Source organism: Bos javanicus, chromosome 18, assembly GCF_032452875.1.
Source record: "Bos javanicus breed banteng chromosome 18, ARS-OSU_banteng_1.0, whole genome shotgun sequence".
NCBI classification, from domain to species: Eukaryota; Metazoa; Chordata; class Mammalia; order Artiodactyla; family Bovidae; genus Bos; species Bos javanicus.
In genome coordinates this window covers 7,635,244-7,652,999 of record NC_083885.1, presented here as the reverse complement: position 1 = coordinate 7,652,999, position 17,756 = coordinate 7,635,244, and the positions used below count along the sequence as shown (strand labels likewise).

At 48.3% G+C, this 17,756-nt stretch overlaps 1 protein-coding gene across 2 annotated transcripts in view; it reads left to right on the top strand.

Moving 5' to 3' along the window:
• The window catches only part of CDYL2 (chromodomain Y like 2), a 170,091-nt gene that overhangs the window by 117,836 nt on the left and 34,499 nt on the right, over positions 1-17,756 (top strand). Inside the window, exon 1 of one of the 2 annotated variants that reach the window (XM_061386826.1) lies at positions 9,320-11,485. The exons of the other annotated variant lie outside the window; for it this stretch is intronic. Coding sequence (XP_061242810.1) covers positions 11,434-11,485 — 52 coding nt within the window. The 5' untranslated portion in view covers positions 9,320-11,433. Of the gene's footprint in view, positions 1-9,319; positions 11,486-17,756 lie in introns of those variants that run through there. 2 annotated transcript variants of the gene reach the window in all.

Sequence of the window (17,756 nt, the reverse complement as noted above, 5' to 3'; positions counted from 1 at the left end):
AAATTAGAGGCCAGTTTCACTTAAGGATATAGTGATAAAGTCCTGAATAACGCCCCCCACCCTGGGCTTGTTACAGTTCCCTGATACTTCCTCAAAGTTGTGAATGTTCCAGAAAGTCCTCAATCCATGCTCTGAACTCGACCCCAGTTCATGACCTTTAGAATCACCACCGCTTCTGGAGGTGCCCAGCTTGTCCCGAGATCCTGAGTGTCAGAGGCAGAGGCCCCGAGCCATCTCAGTGAATCACAGGAAGTCCGAAGAGGGTGTCCACACCGGGCCTCTTGTGAAGGCAGGTATCCATTTTCCTGGGCACAGCTGTTCCTTTAACATACTTCAGACACCCACTCCCAGGCCAGCAGACTTTGACCAGCCTTGTTGTTTTTACAAAAGTGGGTCATTTTCCAGACATATAGCAGCCACTAGAGCCTAAGGGATTCTTACATTTTGTCTTTCAAAGCGTGGCAAGTGAGCGACTTCTGCGAATGAATGAACTTAAAACCCTTTTATGGGTAATGTGTGCAGACCCGTCCAACTTGGCCACTGCCTCTGAGTGGAAAGTGCCTGACTGTGATGGAAAATCTGACTGTCGGCTTGACCCATGGCAGATCCAAGGGGGAAATCGACTCTCCCGGTTGGCTCCCCAATCCCGGGTTTGATTTTGGCATCCAGAGGAGGCCGATGGAATCTTGACCACTGTCAAGACTTGGAAATCGACTAATCACTTTCACTGCCAGCTCAGATGTTTTCCTCTCTCAACCACCTCAAAAAAGAGTCCTTAGAATTGTTTCCGAGTCCTATTTATCAGTGGTGAACCAAAGAGGGTGGGGTGGGGAATGGAAGTCCCCCGCTGCCCCGCCAGGCACAAGCTGTGAGGGGTACCTTGTCGGCAAAGGGTCTCAAAACAGTGGTCAAATTTGGTTTGCAGATGTTGGTGAAAAGCTAGTAGACCCCCAGGGACCAGGGCTGCAGCTCCACCCATCCCCCCAGCTGGCCCTACAAAGACCATCCTGATGATGCAGTGCTGGGCTCCACGGTAGTAGAAGCCTTACTGTTTGTGTTTGATGAGTGCCTGTCATTTAATCCCCTCATTGGCTCCCTGACTTAGCAACTGGACAACATAGCAACATAACAAGCTTAGCTATCATCAGCCTTGCTTATAGATGGGGAAACTGAGGCTTGGAGGGGTGCAGACATGGAGTGCCAATGGGAGGGGCTGGGTGGGGCCTTAGTGCCACGTCTGGCAATGCTGAAGTCCTCAGAGGTCTGTGACCCATTTTTACAAAAAGGCATTACAGGGATTTAGGTTCAAACCAGCAAGCTTCCCCAGGGTCTTAGGGCAGTGTTCTGGCCAGCATCCCTGGGCCTTCCTATGAGACATCTTCAGTGGTTCCAAAGATGCTGGCTCAGCATTCCAGGGGGATGGAATTGTCAGTCCTGCATGAAGATTTTCCACTAGGCTTAATTTTTTTTTAAATTTTATTGGAGTATAGTTGATTTGCCGTGTTGTGTTAGTATCAGGTATACAGCACAGTAATTCAGTTATACATATATTTATTCTTTTTCAGGTTCTTTTCCCATATAGGTTTTTACAGAATATTGAATAGAGCTCCCTGTGCTATACAGTGGGTCCTTGTTGGTTATCTGTTTTATATATAGTACTGTGTGTTTGTTAATCCCAGGCTCCTAATTTATTATTTCCCTCCACATTTCCCCTCTGGTAACCATGAGTTTGTCTTTGAACTCTCTAAGTCTGTTTCTGTTTTGTAAATAAGTTCATTTATGTCTTTTTTTTTTAAACCTCTATTCTTTATAGTAAAAGACACACACATACATACTCGCAGCTCTTCTAGGGAATTCCCTTAATTATCAAAGTTCATTTCAGGGCTAGAAGAATTGGCATAAAATGAAAGTTAACAGTGTCTATCAGCTGATGAAAGGGTAAACAAAACTTTTTATGTTCAGACAATGAAATGTTATTCAGTCATAAAAGGGAATGAAGTGCTGACATGGTTACAATGTGGATGACTCTTGAGAACACGAGGCTGAGTGAGAGAAGCCGGTCCCAGAAGACGACTTACTGTAGGACTCTCTATTTGCTAGGTCCAGAACAGGCAAATCTATAGAGACAGAAAGCAAATTAGTGGTTGCCAGAGGCTGAGGAAATGAAAGGGAGGGGAAATGCCTGCCAATGGGTACAGGGCTTCTTTTGGGGGCGATCCACATGTTCTCGAATTCGATTGAAATGATGGTTGTGCAACTCAGCAAGTGAACTTAGGAATCACTAAATTGTATACTTTGGATGGGTGAATTTTATAGTATGTAAATGATATCTCAAAACAGCTAGTGCTGACCACGTGCCTGGGAGCCCTGAGTGCTGTCTGCAGAGACATGCCCCTTTGCTGCCCCAGGAAACTGGGGCTAAAGCGCAGCTCTCAGGCATGTGGAGCTGCAGCACAGCCACAGCGCGACTCCCAGACCCCAGACCCCACCTACGAAATGCAGGTGCTCTTAGTGGAGCAACAGCCCGCATGATTTTCCTGTGGCTGCTGTAACACGCTGAGTGGTTTAAAGCAACACACATTTACACTCTTGGAGTCCTGGACGTCTGAAGTCTACAGGGAACTGGCAGGGCTGTGTTCCTAGGGGGCTCTTGGGGAGGACCGGTTTTCTCGTCTTCTTCGGTTTCCAGAGGTCGCCCGCATTCCTTGGCCCGTGGCCCCGCATCTCCCTGCTTCCACCATCTCATCTCCTTCTCTGCCTCTCCTGCCTCTCTCTCAAGGACCCTTGTGGTGATATCAGGGCTGTCCTGTGTGATCTAGCATGGCCTCCTCTGACAAAGCTCCTTTTGCAACATCAGGTTGCGTATCCCAGGGTTCTGGGCATGAGGATGGGGACATCTTTGGGGGTGCATTATCCAGCAGACCACTCCCACACAGTAGAGTCAGGAGGGAAGACAGTCCAGACACATGGGTTTATATTCCTGTATGGGCAGAAGCCAGCTAATAACAAGGAGGCATGGCTTTTGTCCTCTGGGTTAGACAATACGTGTAAATGGAATCATCTGTTTGGTGTGGACTTGTGAACAACTGGCAGGCCTTGAACTCGGCTTAAGTTTCCTTGTTGATTTTAGAGATAGAAGGCCAGCTGCGGCTCCCACGGGACAGGAGGCACTTTCCAAATTCCACGACACCTCTCCACGTGGCAAATCTCACATCCGCGTTTATTGGAGAGGAGCTAACTCAAGCCCTCTAAAGGCTGCAGCCTTACTAGTGATAATGATAACAGCAATGGCACCAATAACAGACACTGAAGACGTCCTTGCTATGGTTGGGTATGGCGCTAAGGACTGTACGTGCAATAGCTCAGCCAATCCTGACAACTCTGTGGAGCAGGGTGTCTTTTTCATCTCTAGTTTACAGGTGAGGAAACTGAGCCTTTAAGAAGTTAGGACTCCCCAGAAGGTAACATGCCAGAGTCAGAATTCTGACCTCCGCTTTTTGCTTTGTTTTGTTTTTAAACATTTATTTATTTGGCTGCTTTGGGTTTTAGCTGCGGTGCACGGAGTCTTTTAATTGTGGCCTGTGAACTCTTGGCTGCAGCATGTGGGATCTAGTTCCCCGACTGCAGACTGAGCCAGGGAGCCCTGCCTTGGAGTGTGTGATCTTAGTCACCGGACTGCCAGGGAAGTCCCCTGACCAGCTTTTTACTTTTGAGATTCAGGGCTTTTAAAAACTTCTCTGTCACACTGTCTTGCTGTGTGATATCTAAATTTCTTTGCAGACCCTAATCACACAGTGGGAAAAAGCCTGTTCTGCTCGTGTGTGTATGTGTGTGTGCACGCATGTACACACCCGTGTGTATCTATATTTGTGTCTGTGTGTATGGAAAACATTTTGTATGACAACATTTGCATCTTGATTTTTCTGCTCAACATAGCATATGCCTATTTCCATATTGGGCAGGTCTTCATGTTTATAATTTTAGTCGTGCCATTTTATATATATAAGAAAACATACATTTGACCTAGTCTCCGGTCGCTAGACACAGGTTGGGTCTAAACTTCCATGGAATCGTAGAGAGTCAGACATGACTGAGCAACTGAACTGAAAACTTCTTTGGTTTTGTCTTGCGTTATTTCTGAATTGTTTTCTTAGAATAAATTCCCAGAGGCGTTTATTCTAGGATTGTCCTGGCGATTTTGCCCCTCTCCCCAGCAAACAAAGTAACGAACGAGGTGATGAGTTTTACTATTGCCATTGTCTTGTCAGCATTATTTGTGGGAACAAAAAAGAGGAACTTCAGTGTCTCTCTGATTTGCATTTCTTAACTCATCACTGAGGCTGAGTCTTTTCTGCACATGCTCATCGAGTCTTTGGGCTTGTCTGCTCTTGTCTTTGAACCTGGGGAGAAGGTAGACTCATACAGAGGGGTGGCAGGCTGGAGAGGAGGTGGGCTTGTGTTGAGGGGAAGACTCAGGGAGACTTCTGAAGGCTGGCAGGGCCAGGGCAGGAGATGCCGGGATACTCGGGGACCCAACCCTAGTTATGATTACAGGACCAGTTGCTTTGGGGGGGCGGTCATGAATGGAAGGACTGATCCTACTTTTCTGATTTAGGGTTTCCTGATGACTTTCTGATCTTGTATTATGGATGAGCTGTCAGAAAAGACCGAAATAGCAAAATCTCCTCCTGGCTTATATGTCAGCAGTAAAAGTGAGAAGGGAATTGTGACCACCCTCCTCTGTGGTCACACGTCCACTTCTGGCTGCCCGGCCAGCACCCTCCCCAGTGCACTCAGCCCAGATGCCCAGTCTCAGGTGGCCTCCCGCAGTTCTGACTCAGTTCCGGGACCCCCCCACCCTCTGGTTTCCATGGCTGGGCAGGGCTGCTCTCCTTGGTCCTTGGCACCTGCGAGTCCTGAGCTGTAAAGGCTTTTGGGGGGTGGCCCCCATCTCAGCCACCCCCTCTCAGGCACTTGGTGGAAACTTTAGGGCATGACCTCAGCCCTGCCTCGTTCCATTTCCTGTCCACGTGGTGAAAAGCTGTATCCACTCTTGTCCCTTCTTGCTCTTTTTCTTGTGAGTTTTATTTATACCTTTCAGAAAATTGATTCCTTCACGCTGTTTCAGGGTGGTTTTCATGAGAGAAATGGTCTGGGATGGAGGCCTGTCTAACTGCAGTTCCCAAAATGTCCCCTGCCTTTCGTGCCCCCAGACTTCTTTCCTTCCTTCCTCCTTCCCTCCCTTCCTTCTTAAAGTTAAAAAGTAATTTAGTTCAAAAAATTGAAACACTATGGAAAGTGTAAGCTTTTTAAACATTCAAGTTCCCTCCGTTTTTCCCCCTGAATCCTATTTTGAGGTGACTGATGTTCACATTTCCCTATGGCTCATTCAGGACTACTCTCTCAGCTTATGCAACTTGTATATATATTTATGTATATTTATTACACATTATATGTTGCATGTGTAAAAACGTTCTGTTTGCTCAAAGATCTGTTGAAGGGATGATGAACAAGGATAGTCCCACCTCTGTGGGCGTGCGCACATGTAAGAAACCGGGGCCTCACTGAGAAGGTGGCATCTGGGTAGAGACTGGAGGTGGTGAGAACACTGTGTTTTAAATCTGAAACTCCATCTGTGTCAGGGGAGTAGATGTGCCCCCCCCTTCTGGCTGCCCGGGCTCTCACGGCTTGCAGGGACTTAGCTGGCCTCTCTGATGGGCGTCCAGGCAGCTTCCCGAGACACACACCCTCGCCAGCTCTGGCTGTTGCCAGTCTTTGTCACGCTTTCCCAAGCTCTGCGGTTCTGATTTTAGTGCCGGTGAGCGTCTTCTCACGTTCCCAACACTTGTGCGTCCTCCCCTGGGAGGGGCCTGAGCCTCGTCATGCCAAGCAGAGCAGGGGATGATGCTCAGTAGGGTGGGTGGACCAGGCATTCGGCCACGTGGCTTCAGGCAAATCTCTCAGCTTCTCTGGGCCAGAGGCTTCATTCATAAAATGTAGATGTAATCATGCCTCATGGGGTTGTGGTAAAGAATAAGGGAATTCATTCACAGAAAGCCTTTAGAATATTAGGTGGCACATAGTAGACATTTGATAAATATTAGCTATGTTATTTCAATCCTCTGCCCATTTCTCTTGCATGAGTGCATGCTGAATTGCTTCAGTCGTGTTTGACTCTTTCCCAACCCAGGGATCGCACCCAAGTCTCTTGCATCTCTTGCATCGCAGATGGATTCTTTACCCACTGAGCCACCTGGGAAGCTTTTTTTTGTTTGTTTTTAGAGCATTTTATATATTGTATACTCTAATCCCTTGTTATATTTGTTAACTGTACTCACTGAGTGACGGCTCTGTACCAGGAACTGTCGAGTGGCAGTCCCTCATAGCATGATGGAGAGAGACGCAGAAGACATTGAGGGAGTTACAAGCAGGGGTGCCAAGGCCAGCCTGGGAAAGGAGTCAGGAGAGGGCTTCTTGGAGGAGTTGACACGCAAACTGAGTCTGATAGAATGAGGCGGAATGAGCAAGGAAAAAGGCAGGGCTGGTGGGAGAAGATGACAGCACCCTCAGAAGCACAAAGCCAAGGATCGGCGTGTGGGCACACAACACCACATCACAAAGAACATTCTGGACAACCCTGCAGGGAAGGCTGAAGCTGCAGGGTTGGCTTAAGAGCCAGGTGGCTTGGAGCCTGCAGTGGGAGGGCATCTGGGAGTCTTTCTGGAAGGAACGGAGGCATCCCTCTGTGCAGCCCACACTCCGCAGGCCTGCAAAGCCTCCCCGGTCAGACCCGCCTTGCCTCCTTCCCCACGCGGTCTCTGTGTGCTGTGTACGCATGGGCACCCTCCCTGCCAGCCCTCAGGTGGGTGTTTAACCCACCTGCTCATGCTTCGTGGCTCTGCTCAACAGCAGCCCTCCCTCAGAAGCTCCCCCTGACTCCGCGGGTAGGTGAGCCTCCCTTCTGCTTGCACACCTAGACCCGCGTTTCCTATCTGACGGCACGGACCTCGGCTTGTCGCGGTCACAGCCCGACTTCTCAGAAAGCCTCTGCCTCCCTCCCTGGGTTGTCAGCTCCAGAGAGCACCGATGGGCTCTGGTTTTGCTCCCACTTGTAGATCCAGCACCTAGCACTGCTCAGCACCGAGGAAGTGCTTCAGAAATACCGCCGAATGAGGGAGTGAATGAACTAACGGAGCAGAGAGAGAAGCAGGGAGCCTCTTCTGCTTGGAGCCGTGGGCTCTGAGCCCTGTGAATCTTCGCATGTCTGTCAGGCGCCCCCATCCCTCGTCTCAGCAGCACCTCCCATCCTGGGCTGTCTCCATTTCTCAACATTGTGCTCCCGCAGCGTGGCCCAGAGGACCGCTGATGTTTGGTCAGGGCTCTCTTCATCAGCTGAAGGGTTCCCTTTCAGCATCTTGCCTGACAGTTGTTCGCATCACCACCCGCCAACAGCCCTGCTGGCTGCACTTCTTTCTCCGCCCTTAATATTCACGTAGACACCCAGCTCTTATTGAAGCCGCAGGGCTGAGACCCCGCCCGTCCCCCGTCCAGGGCTCTGCGTGTTCTTTTACAGCAGAGTGCATTTCATTCAAGTCACGTGTTCCGTGTCACGTGTAGTCCTTCGCTGTGGCAGAGAAAATGCAAGCAGACTTCTTAATGTAAGTCCTGTTTCCAGAAAGGACTTTGGGATTTCTCCTCTAAACTTGCTGTGAATTCTGGAGGCAGCAGTGGTGAGGAAGAGACTAGAACGAGTGAGCAGGGGCTTTGGAGGCACAGGGTCCATGAGTTCAAGTGCAAACTGCCTCTTGTCGAGCCAGTGACTCTAGGCGGGTGCTTGCAGCTTTGGAGCCTTGGCGGTCTTCCCCTCTGTCCCGGGGCGATGACAGAACCCCCTGCAGAGGGTTAGGTGATGGCCCCCCACGCTCAGTGCCGTGGGTGTTGATTTCTCTTCTCCCCTTTCTCAGACGGCATGGCCTCCGGTGGGGTTTCTTCCTCTGCTCGGAGGCACGCTTTCCTCCCTGCTGCCACGTGCCCTGCTGCTCGCTCACTGATGCTAGGATCTTCATGGCTATTCCATTCATGTCAACCAGCAGGCAAACTCAAGAGGCCCTACTTCTGAGTGGTGGGATGACTGGCCCGTCACTTGTGTCCTCAGAGTTGGTAGTCAGAGTCAACCCTTCCGCCTGCGCCATGGTGACAGTGATCCCAAGTCCTTCCTTCTCCAGCACACTAGCGCTCTGTGGTTTCCCCGCCCTCTGCCTGCTTCTCCACATGGGAGGAAAGTGGGTCCATGCTGAGCCCCCAGAGTCTAAGCAAGGCGTCTTACTACTGGCCTGGCTTCCCACCAGCAGCTCCTAGCATCACTTGGTGGCGAGACAGAAACATCTGACGGCAGGAGCACCCGCGTGTGCCAGGTGTGGGATGGGGGGCCAAGGCCACGGCTGTATGTGAGATGGTTGCTGTCTTCACCCAGCTCGTGTTCTCATGGGAAAACCTGAGGAAGCAGCTCAGCATGCCAGCGCACAGGATATGGGGGTGTTCTGAGTGAGTGAGGAGCCCACCGGGGTTAGGAGATGAGAGGAGGGTCTTCCAGGTGGGAGAGCATCGAATCTGAGACCTGAAGGACCTGTAGAGTGTAGTCAGGCAAAGGGGAAAAGGGAGAATGTTCTGGACAAGTAGGAACTGCATTTTATTGAGAAGATTTCTAGGAAATAGGTAACAGTGACCTCTGACACCATCGGTCAACTTCATCTATGCTTTCTTCATCCAACATTTAGTGACTGCCACGAGCCCTCACGTGTACCTAGGAGCGGGTCACTCCGTGCCTTGTTCTCCAAGTATATTGATGAGCAAGGTGCTCACAGTTAAGGGGAGAAAGCAACTGATGGGGAAAAGACAAATTGGCGGTTTCCATTGTTGCTGTTCAGTGCTAAGGTGTGTCCGACTCTTTGCCACCCCTTGGACTGTAGCATGACAGGCTTTCCTGTCCTCCACTATTTCCCAGAGATTGCTCAAGTTCATGCCTATTGAGTCGGTGACGCCATCTAACCTTCTCACCCCATTCTCCTTTTTCCTTCAGTCTTTCCCAGCATCGGGTCAGTTTCCATACGGTGCCCAAGATACCCAATATTTATTTGTTGAGCCCATGCTGTGCACCATGCCCAGTTCTAAGCAGTGTAATATGTGGTGACTAATTTAATTCGGGTGGGGGGTGGTCTGTTTCTCTCCTCCATTTACAGATAGGGCTTCCCTGGTGGCTCAGCTGGTAAAGAATCCTTTACAGATAAGGAAACTGAGGTATGTGGAGAAGTAACTGATCCGTCAGAAGGTGGCTGCCCCAAGATTCAGATTCAGTGGGTCAGGCTCCAGATCCATGTTCTTTTTTTTTTATTTTTAATTTTTTAAGTTTATTTTTTGTTGTTTTCTTTAAAAAATACTTTTTGTTATTTTGTGTTATTGTTTATTTTAAAAACTGTAAAATTTTATATTTTAGTTTTTCTTGCTCCAGACCCATGTTCTTAACTTTAGCTCTTCAACTTCCTGAGGGGTGGGGTTGTCTGTAAGCACAGAGAATACTTCTTTGTCGAAAACCCATCCCTTAGCCTTCTGATACCATCATTTTTTCTACAACCCAGTTAAAGAGACATTTATTTTATGCCCACTGTGCGCTGGGAGCTGGGGATTAGAGACGACAAGCCTGGACTTCCAAAGAACTCATTAAACTAATTAAGGAATCAGATGCTCCCAAGTGGCCAGCCGCAAAGCCGAGTGTGCTGAGCGCTCAGGAAGGGCCTAGACAGACCGCCGTGGGGGCCCCCAGGGAGTGGCTGTTCCTGGGAAGAAGTCAGCTGCCTGGGAGGGAAGCGTTTCAGGTGGCCCCGAGGACTCCAGGTGTGAAGGTGGACGGAAGTGGCACTCGGGGCAGGGGGACAGCTGAAGATGGCCCGGAAGCAGGAAACTTGACATCGTCTTGGAGGTTGGGGCGTTTAAGGGGCAGGGGTGGGAGCTGAGGTTGGAAACTAGAGTGAGGCCAGAAGGTAGAGTTTGTGAGCCAGAGGGGTGACAAGAACAGATGAGAAAGCGGCTTTCCAGTGGAGTCATTTTCTGCTTTGGAGACCGTAGGGCTGAATTCAGTAGCAAATTCAGCTGTTGGGTATAGCTGAATAGGGTATCCTTCTCTGGGTGCCAGGATTCTGGTCAAATATTTGAGCATCACCACGGCCATGGGGTGTTTAACACAGGAGATGTGATTTCACCTCTAGAAACAATTTCATCAGGTTATTCTGCATTTTGAATTCATGCTCTGCTGTTAAAAAACATTTAGAACTGGCAACAGACATCGTAAGATATATGCCCATCACTCTCAATGGTTTGAAGTAACCTGGGAGCCTTAAGCTTTCTTGAAATTCCTAGTGTATTTATCAGGCATGATTATAACATGCCAGATGATGGCTAACGAGGCTAAAGAAAAATTTTTTTTTAATTTGGTTATTTATTTGTTAATGCAATTTTAAATGTTACAGTCCATTTACAATTATTACAGAATATTGGCTATGTTCCCCGTGTTGTACCATACATCCCAGAGCCTGTCTTATATGCAATAATTTGTATACCTCTCTCACCCCCACCCCGTACTGACTCTCCCCTCTGCACTGGTGACCATTGATTTGCTCTTTATGTCTGTGTGTCTGCTGGGTTTTTTTTGTTGTTGTTGTTTGTTCTATTTTGTTGTTTTATTTTATTTTTTTAGTTTTCACAGTAAACAATATCATACAGGGCCTATCTTTGACTTGTGTCACTTAGCATATTGCCTAAAGGAAGAGTCTTTTTTTTTGAATGTACCTCTAAACTTGAGCTTTGCTGTTGAATTCGGCCCTGAGATCAGGGATTCCGTCCATGGTGACGGTTAGGGGCTGGGACGAGGACCAGCTGCGAGATGACTGTACAAGTATTGACTATATGTTGGGCTCTTTGAACTCTTTGACATGAGAGGATGGGAAGATTGGAGGGTGTTTTCAACTTCAGCACCACCACCAACTCCTATACCCCACCCAGCTCCAAACACCTGACCCCCAGCCCCGTTTCTGCGGAAAGAAGCTGCTGCCCCCACTGTGGAGTCTGCGGGCAGCAGCCTGTTCCTCCCCAGCTGAGACAGAAGAGGACCGGGCGTGTTAGCCCTGCACCCTGTACTTCCCCTCCCAGCGCGCCCTCAGACCCGGCCACACTTTGGGGATCTTTGGTGCATCAACCACAGACCAGGAAACGGTTCTCAAGTGTAAGAACTATCACTTTCTCTTCTAAGAACTGCAGCTGGAAAGCCCTCACCCCGCCGTCAACAAAGGACGGTTTCCCTCAACTGCGGAACTGATGAGTCTTCTCTCTTGTCTATTTTAAGCCTCCCCTTCGCCCAGCCCGCTCCACAGCTTGCAGGCCATGGAGCTCGGGTGCAGCGCCCTCCGGCTGCTCGCAGGCCTCCCTCGCCTCCGTGAGTGGTATCTGCTTCCCGGGAGATCTGGGAGAAAAGGAGCCGGGGGAAAGGCCTCACACTCGCGCCTTCGTGGGTGGGGGGATGTGGGTGGGACGGGGCAGGTCCCTCACCATGCTCTTGTCCTGCTCTCCAGCCTCTCGCTCTCCCGGTTTGGGTCAGGAGACAGAAACTTCTCTAGGCCTTCTGCTGTGTGTGGCACGACTCATTTATGCACGCATTCATTTGTTCAGCATGACTGAGCCACTTCTGCCTGCCGGCTGCACTGGTTTTAAAGCTCAGTCATGTCCGACTCTTTATGACCCCATGGACTGTAGCTCCGCCAGGCTCCTCTGTCCATGGGATTTTCCAGGCAAGCATACTGGAGAGGGTTGCCATTTCCTCCTCCAGGGGATCTTCCCGACTTAGGGATCGAACCCTCACCTCTTGCATCTCCTTCACTGGCAGGTGGATTTTTTACCACTGTGGTGTAAAGACACAGGAATGGCTGGCACTGCCCTTGCCTTTAAGAATCTGTGCATGGGTGAAGAGGGCCTCTGGTGGTGCAGAGGTTAAAGTGTCTGCCTGCAGTGCAGGAGACCTGGGTTTGATCCCTGGGTCAGGAAGATCCCCTGGAGAAGGAAATGGCAATCCACTCCAGTATTCTTGCCTGGAGAATCCCATGGATGGAGGAGCCTGGTGGGCTATAGTCCATGGGGTTGCAAAGAGTCGGACACGACTGAGTGACTTCACTATGGGTAAAGAGGGAGCCAGATATGCCTGTGCTGTGTCAGGGTTTGCAAGGCACACAAGGTAATTCTCCTGCAGCATGATTACCTACACTGTCCAACATGGCACTACCAGTCTCATGTGGCTAAAGTTAGATTTCAGTTTATTAAAATTAGACATTTTTTTTTTAGTTTCAATAGCCCTATGTGGCTGTGCCAGAGAAGGCAATGGCACCCCACTCCAATACTCTTGCCTGGAGAATTCCATGGATGGAGGAGCCTGGTAGGTTGCAGTCCATGAGGTCGAGAAGAGTCGGACACAACTGAGTGACTTCACTTTCCCTTTTCACTTTCATGCATTGGAGAAGGAAATGAAAACCCACTCCAGTGTTCTTGCCTGGAGAATCGCAAAGACGGCAGAGCCTGGTGGGCTGCCGTCTATGGGGTCGCACAGAGTCGGACACGACTGAAGCGACTGAGCATCGGTGGCAGCATGTGGCTGTGCAGATAGCAAACATCTCCAGCATGGCAGGGGGTTCTTCTGGATAGCGTTGAATCGGGCTGTGAGTTCGTATTTGACATGTATTTATTTATGTGGCTGTGCCTCATCATGAGGGATCTTTAGTTGCAGCATGAAAACTCTAAGTTGTGCCATGTGGGATCTAGTTCCCTGACCAGTGATCGAACCCAGGCCCCCCACACTGGGAGTGCAGAGTCTTATCCACTAGGCCACCAGGGAAGTCCCCAGACTGTAAGTTCTTCAGCGCAGGCTCCATCTCTGTTTCTGCCCATCAGTGATTCCCAGGAGCCAGGTTTGCCCTGGACATTCTTTAATTGCATGCTGAATGAATGAAGGGAGGGGCAGTAAAGAAAGTTAAAAAAAAAGGAAAAGGATGTTCCAGCAGACTCTAGACGAGGGATGAACTGCCCTGGAAGAATTAGAGAGCAGGTCCCAGAAGAGCTGCGTTGAGAAGGATGAGACCTTTACCAGGAGGGCACAGGGGGAAGGGCGTTCTGGGAAACAGTGTCTCTGGTCTGCAGATGCCTTCCTTCTGTGTCCTGATGGCTCGCACCCCAAGAAGGTGCTACTACTTTCTTTGCAAGGGGAGGAAACTTCATAGCACTCACACCATATTCTTTTCCCCGGGCGTTTCTGAGAGGTGAGGTCTCGCCCGGCTGACGTGAAGCAGAAGGGCCAAGTGTGATGTAAGTACAAGTTAGTCATTGAGGTGTGAGTGCAGCCTGGTTTCAGGAAACCATTGTTTTTTTCCATGCATGAGACTCATACCAAGGTTCGGAAGTATGACCAATGTGTCGAGAGGTGAGCGTGGAACGTGTCTCCAAACGGAGAGCGCTGAATAGGAGGTTGGCACGTGGTGCAAGGAGGCTGCTCCGGTTAGTTTCCGCCGTTTGTTTTCCACCCCTCCATTTGCTTGATGACCACCGCTGCCTTCCAGGCACTGTGCTCCGTCCTGCAGACACAGAGCAAGTGAGTGGCTCTCTGGCTTGTGCCTGAAGAGCCTGCTGCCAGGTGGAGGCATCAGGTGGGTGCAGAGATGACGAGGATGCAGCGAAATTAGCTCAGCTTGGAAACAGCTCCACGGGACACTGGAGCCAGGTGCTGCACCCAGATTTTCCTTCTGACGTTGTTCAGTGGTCTGTCAGGGGAAAAAAAAATGCAGAAGGTCCCTCAGAGCCAGCCACCAGCAGGAGGGCCCAGGACCAGTTTTAGGCTTCCGAGTCTTGTTGCTTGAGTCAAGCGTCATGTTTAATGTCAGGATGTTCAGAGTTTGAACTGTATTCTGGCCCTTCTCAGGGGCATGACTTGGGATTTTCTTTTCTCACCTGTGAAATGTGGATGAAATGATGCCTTACAGGATCAGGCATCTGTGGATCACATAAGCATTCAACAAAATAGGATGATTGTGTTAACAGTGGGCAATCGAGAGAAAGGACTTTGAGGATGATGCTGGACTGATCGTGGAAGGAGCCCTCTCAGACTGTTCTGGGCAGATGTAGGTGGCTCTGAGCCCAGTTGCCCAAGATAATCAAAGGACTGCCCTTATTGTTGTTGTTCAGTCACTAAGTCGTGTCTGGCTCTGTGATCCCATGGACCACAGGGAGGGACGTGACTTCCCTGTCCTTTTCTATCTCTCGGAGTTTGCTCAAACTCACGTCCATTGAGTTGGATGCCATCCAACCATCTTGTCCTCTGTCATCCCTTCTCCTCTTGCTACTGCTAAGTCACTTCAGTCGTGTCCGACTCTGTGTGACCCCATAGACGGCAGCCCACCAGGCTCCCCGTCCCTGGGATTCTCCAGGCAAGAACACTGGAGTGGCTTGCCATTTCCTTCTCCAGTGCATGAAAGTGAAAAGTGAAAAGGAAGTCGCTTAGTCATGTCTGACCCTTGGTGACCCCATGGACTGCAGCCCTCCAGGCTCCTCCATCCATGGGATTTTCCAGGCAGGAGTACTGGAGTGGGGTGCCACTGCCTTCTCCACCTTCTCTTCCTACCTTCAGTCTTTTCCATTGAGTCGACTCTTCACATCAGGTGGGCAAGTATTGGAGCTGCAGCTTCAGTGTCAGTCCTTCCAATGAATATTCAGAGTTGATCTCCTTTAGGATTGACTGGTTTGATCTTCTTGCTGTCAAGGGACTCTCTAGAGCTGCCCTAGATCCTGAGTAAGAGTTAAGTGTGAAGCCAGCATAGAAGACACACCCCTCACCTGGGGATGGCATCCTCTGGTGTCCTGTCTGAACTCCTTCCCTTCTTGCTCTCTGGAGGGAGCTCGGTGCTCTCCAGGGCTGGGATATGCCATGTTCCTGGTGGAGAACGTGGACATGGATGCCGAGCCCTGCCCAGAGTGGCTGATGCTGCACACAGTCGTGTCCTGCAGTCTGTCCCTCATCCATCCAGTCCTCTGTGGCTTCCCCTAGACCTTTACCCTCTGTCCTCCCTGAAAACTTACCCCTCACCTGTTCAGGGCAGTTGCTCCCTTACCTTTCACATACCAGCTTTCTGTTTGCCTTTGTGTATGTTACAAACAGCGATGCATTTCCCGACACACCTCTTCCTGCCGCACAGTGACAACTATGCACCGTTTCTTGACACTTTGAGTTATTTCCACTATTTCTCAGTTGACCCGACAGGTTTCCTTCTCCCACTAGCTGAGTTGAGATGCTTTTTTTCCGTCTTTAAGAGTCTGTCCTTAGGGAACCTTCCTCACATCTGGATTCTGGATTCTTTTCTCCAGTCAGATCATCTCTGTCTTCTAATATATGAGCCTAACCTGCTCACAAATTAATGTGACTGTTAACATCATTTATGTCTTTTCTTCTAATTTATTTTGCATTTTCACTTTGTAATTCTGTTTCTCTGCTCCCTCTCTCATCCCCATCCACGGCCCTTTTTGTACTTTCTAATTGAGCTTATACATTTTATATATTTCCTCTCTGGGCTGATTTGGATGCTAGCCATAGGCTATACTTGTGCTCTTAAATTTTAGCATGCATATTCAACTACACATTTTTTCTAACAGATATGCTGTCCTCCTATTGATGCAGCAAGGAGGGCCTTACTTGGTTTTGACTTCTCAAGGAGCCTCATGTTTTTGTTTTGTTCACTCACTCAGTGTTGTTAAACAGCAAAAATTGTTTTTGTTATTTTTGCAGCCAGGAATTACATTTCAGTTCAGTTCAGTTCAGTCACTCAGTCATGTCTGACTCTTTGCGACCCCATGAATCACAGCACGCCAGGCCTCCCTGTCCATCACCAACTCCCGGAGTTCACTGAGACTCACGTCCATCGAGTCAGTGATGCCATCCAGCCATCTCATCCTCTGTCATTCCCTTCTCCTCTTGCCCCCAATCCCTCCCAGCATCAGAGTCTTTTCCAATGAGTCAACTCTTCTCATGAGGTGGCCAAAGTATTGGAGTTTCAGCTTCAGCATCATTCCCTCCAAAGAAATCCCAGGGCTGATCTCCTTCAGAATGGACTGGTTGGATCTCCTTGCAGTCCAAGGGACTCTCAAGAGTCTTCTCCAACACCACAGTTCAAAAGCATCAATTCTTTGGCACTCAGCTTTCTTCACAGTCCAACTCTCACATCCATACATGACCACAGGAAAAACCATAGCCTTGACTAGATGGACCTTTGTTGGCAAAGTAATGTCTCTGCTTTTCAATATCGAAAACCATCAGCTGTGTTTCTTGTCTTCTTACAAATTAACTTTTTGATTTGCTTAAGTTTCTATTTATAATTTTAGAATCTGTGATAAACTCTTTTAGTTTTGGGATATCTAAAAACGCCCATTTAACTGGTCCTTTAAATGTGGTTTTAGCTGGGTATAAAATTCTTGGCTGAGAGTTATTCTCTGTCAGCATTTTGATGGAAGTTCTTTTTTTTCAGGCCTCTGTTACTGCTTTTACTATCAATCTGATATTCCTTTTTGAGAATGTGTTCTTTTCTCTCTGTGCTATATTTTAAGATTTTTTTCTTTGTCTGGGACATTCTGCAGTTTCATTATTATTTGTCTGTTTATCCTATTTCATACTGAGTGCTCTTTCAAAGTAAGAATTTGTCTTTTTTCTTAAGTTCTTAAAAACATTCAACCATTATTTCTTCAAATATTTCTTCCCTAGAGGTAGTCCTTGTATGGAATTTTAATTTGATTCTTATTTTCAGAATATATATATATATATATATATATATATATATACACTATATAATTTTAATTTTCAGTGGACATGGGTTTGGGTGAATTCTGGGAGTTGGTGATAGGGAGGCCTGGCGTGCTGCACTTCATGGGGTCACAAAGAGTTGGACATGACTGAGCAACTGAACTGAACATTTTACCATGCTCTCTCTTTGTGTATATATCTGTGTGTATGTACATGTATAGGTAATTATATAGACTCACACATATATACACACTTAGAATTTATGTACAAATGATTATACAGATTATATACAAATTATTTTTCTTTTTCTGAACCATTTAAGTGTAGATTGCATACATCATGCCTCTTTACCCAGTAATATTTTCTGTGGGTTTTGTTTGTTTTTATTGAAGTATAGTTAATTTACAATGTTGTATTAGTTTTAGGTTTACAGCAAAGTGATTCAGTTATTTATATATACTCCTTCTCCATCCCTTCTACTCTGTTCTCTCTGCCAACCATTGTGGGTAACCAATTTAATCATTTTCTGATTTACCCTTCCTCTGTTTCTTTTTGCAAAATAAGCAAATTTATCTATTTCCCCTTCTTTCCTACACTAAAGGTAAAATACTTTTATACCTTGCCTGTCTTCACTTGAAGACATGCTTTGGAAATCACTCATTAGTTCCTAGAAGTAGTTTTCACTCTTTTTACAGTTGCATTAGCATCCCATGTGTGCATGCACCATAGTTTAATCTCCCCAGTCTGTGCTTGGGTGTGTAGTTATGCTGCTGCTGCTAAGTCGCTTCAGTCATGTCCGACTCTGCGACCCCATAGACGGCAGCCCACCAGGCTCCCCCGTCCCTGGGATTCTCCAGGCAAGAACACTGGAGTGGCTTGCCAT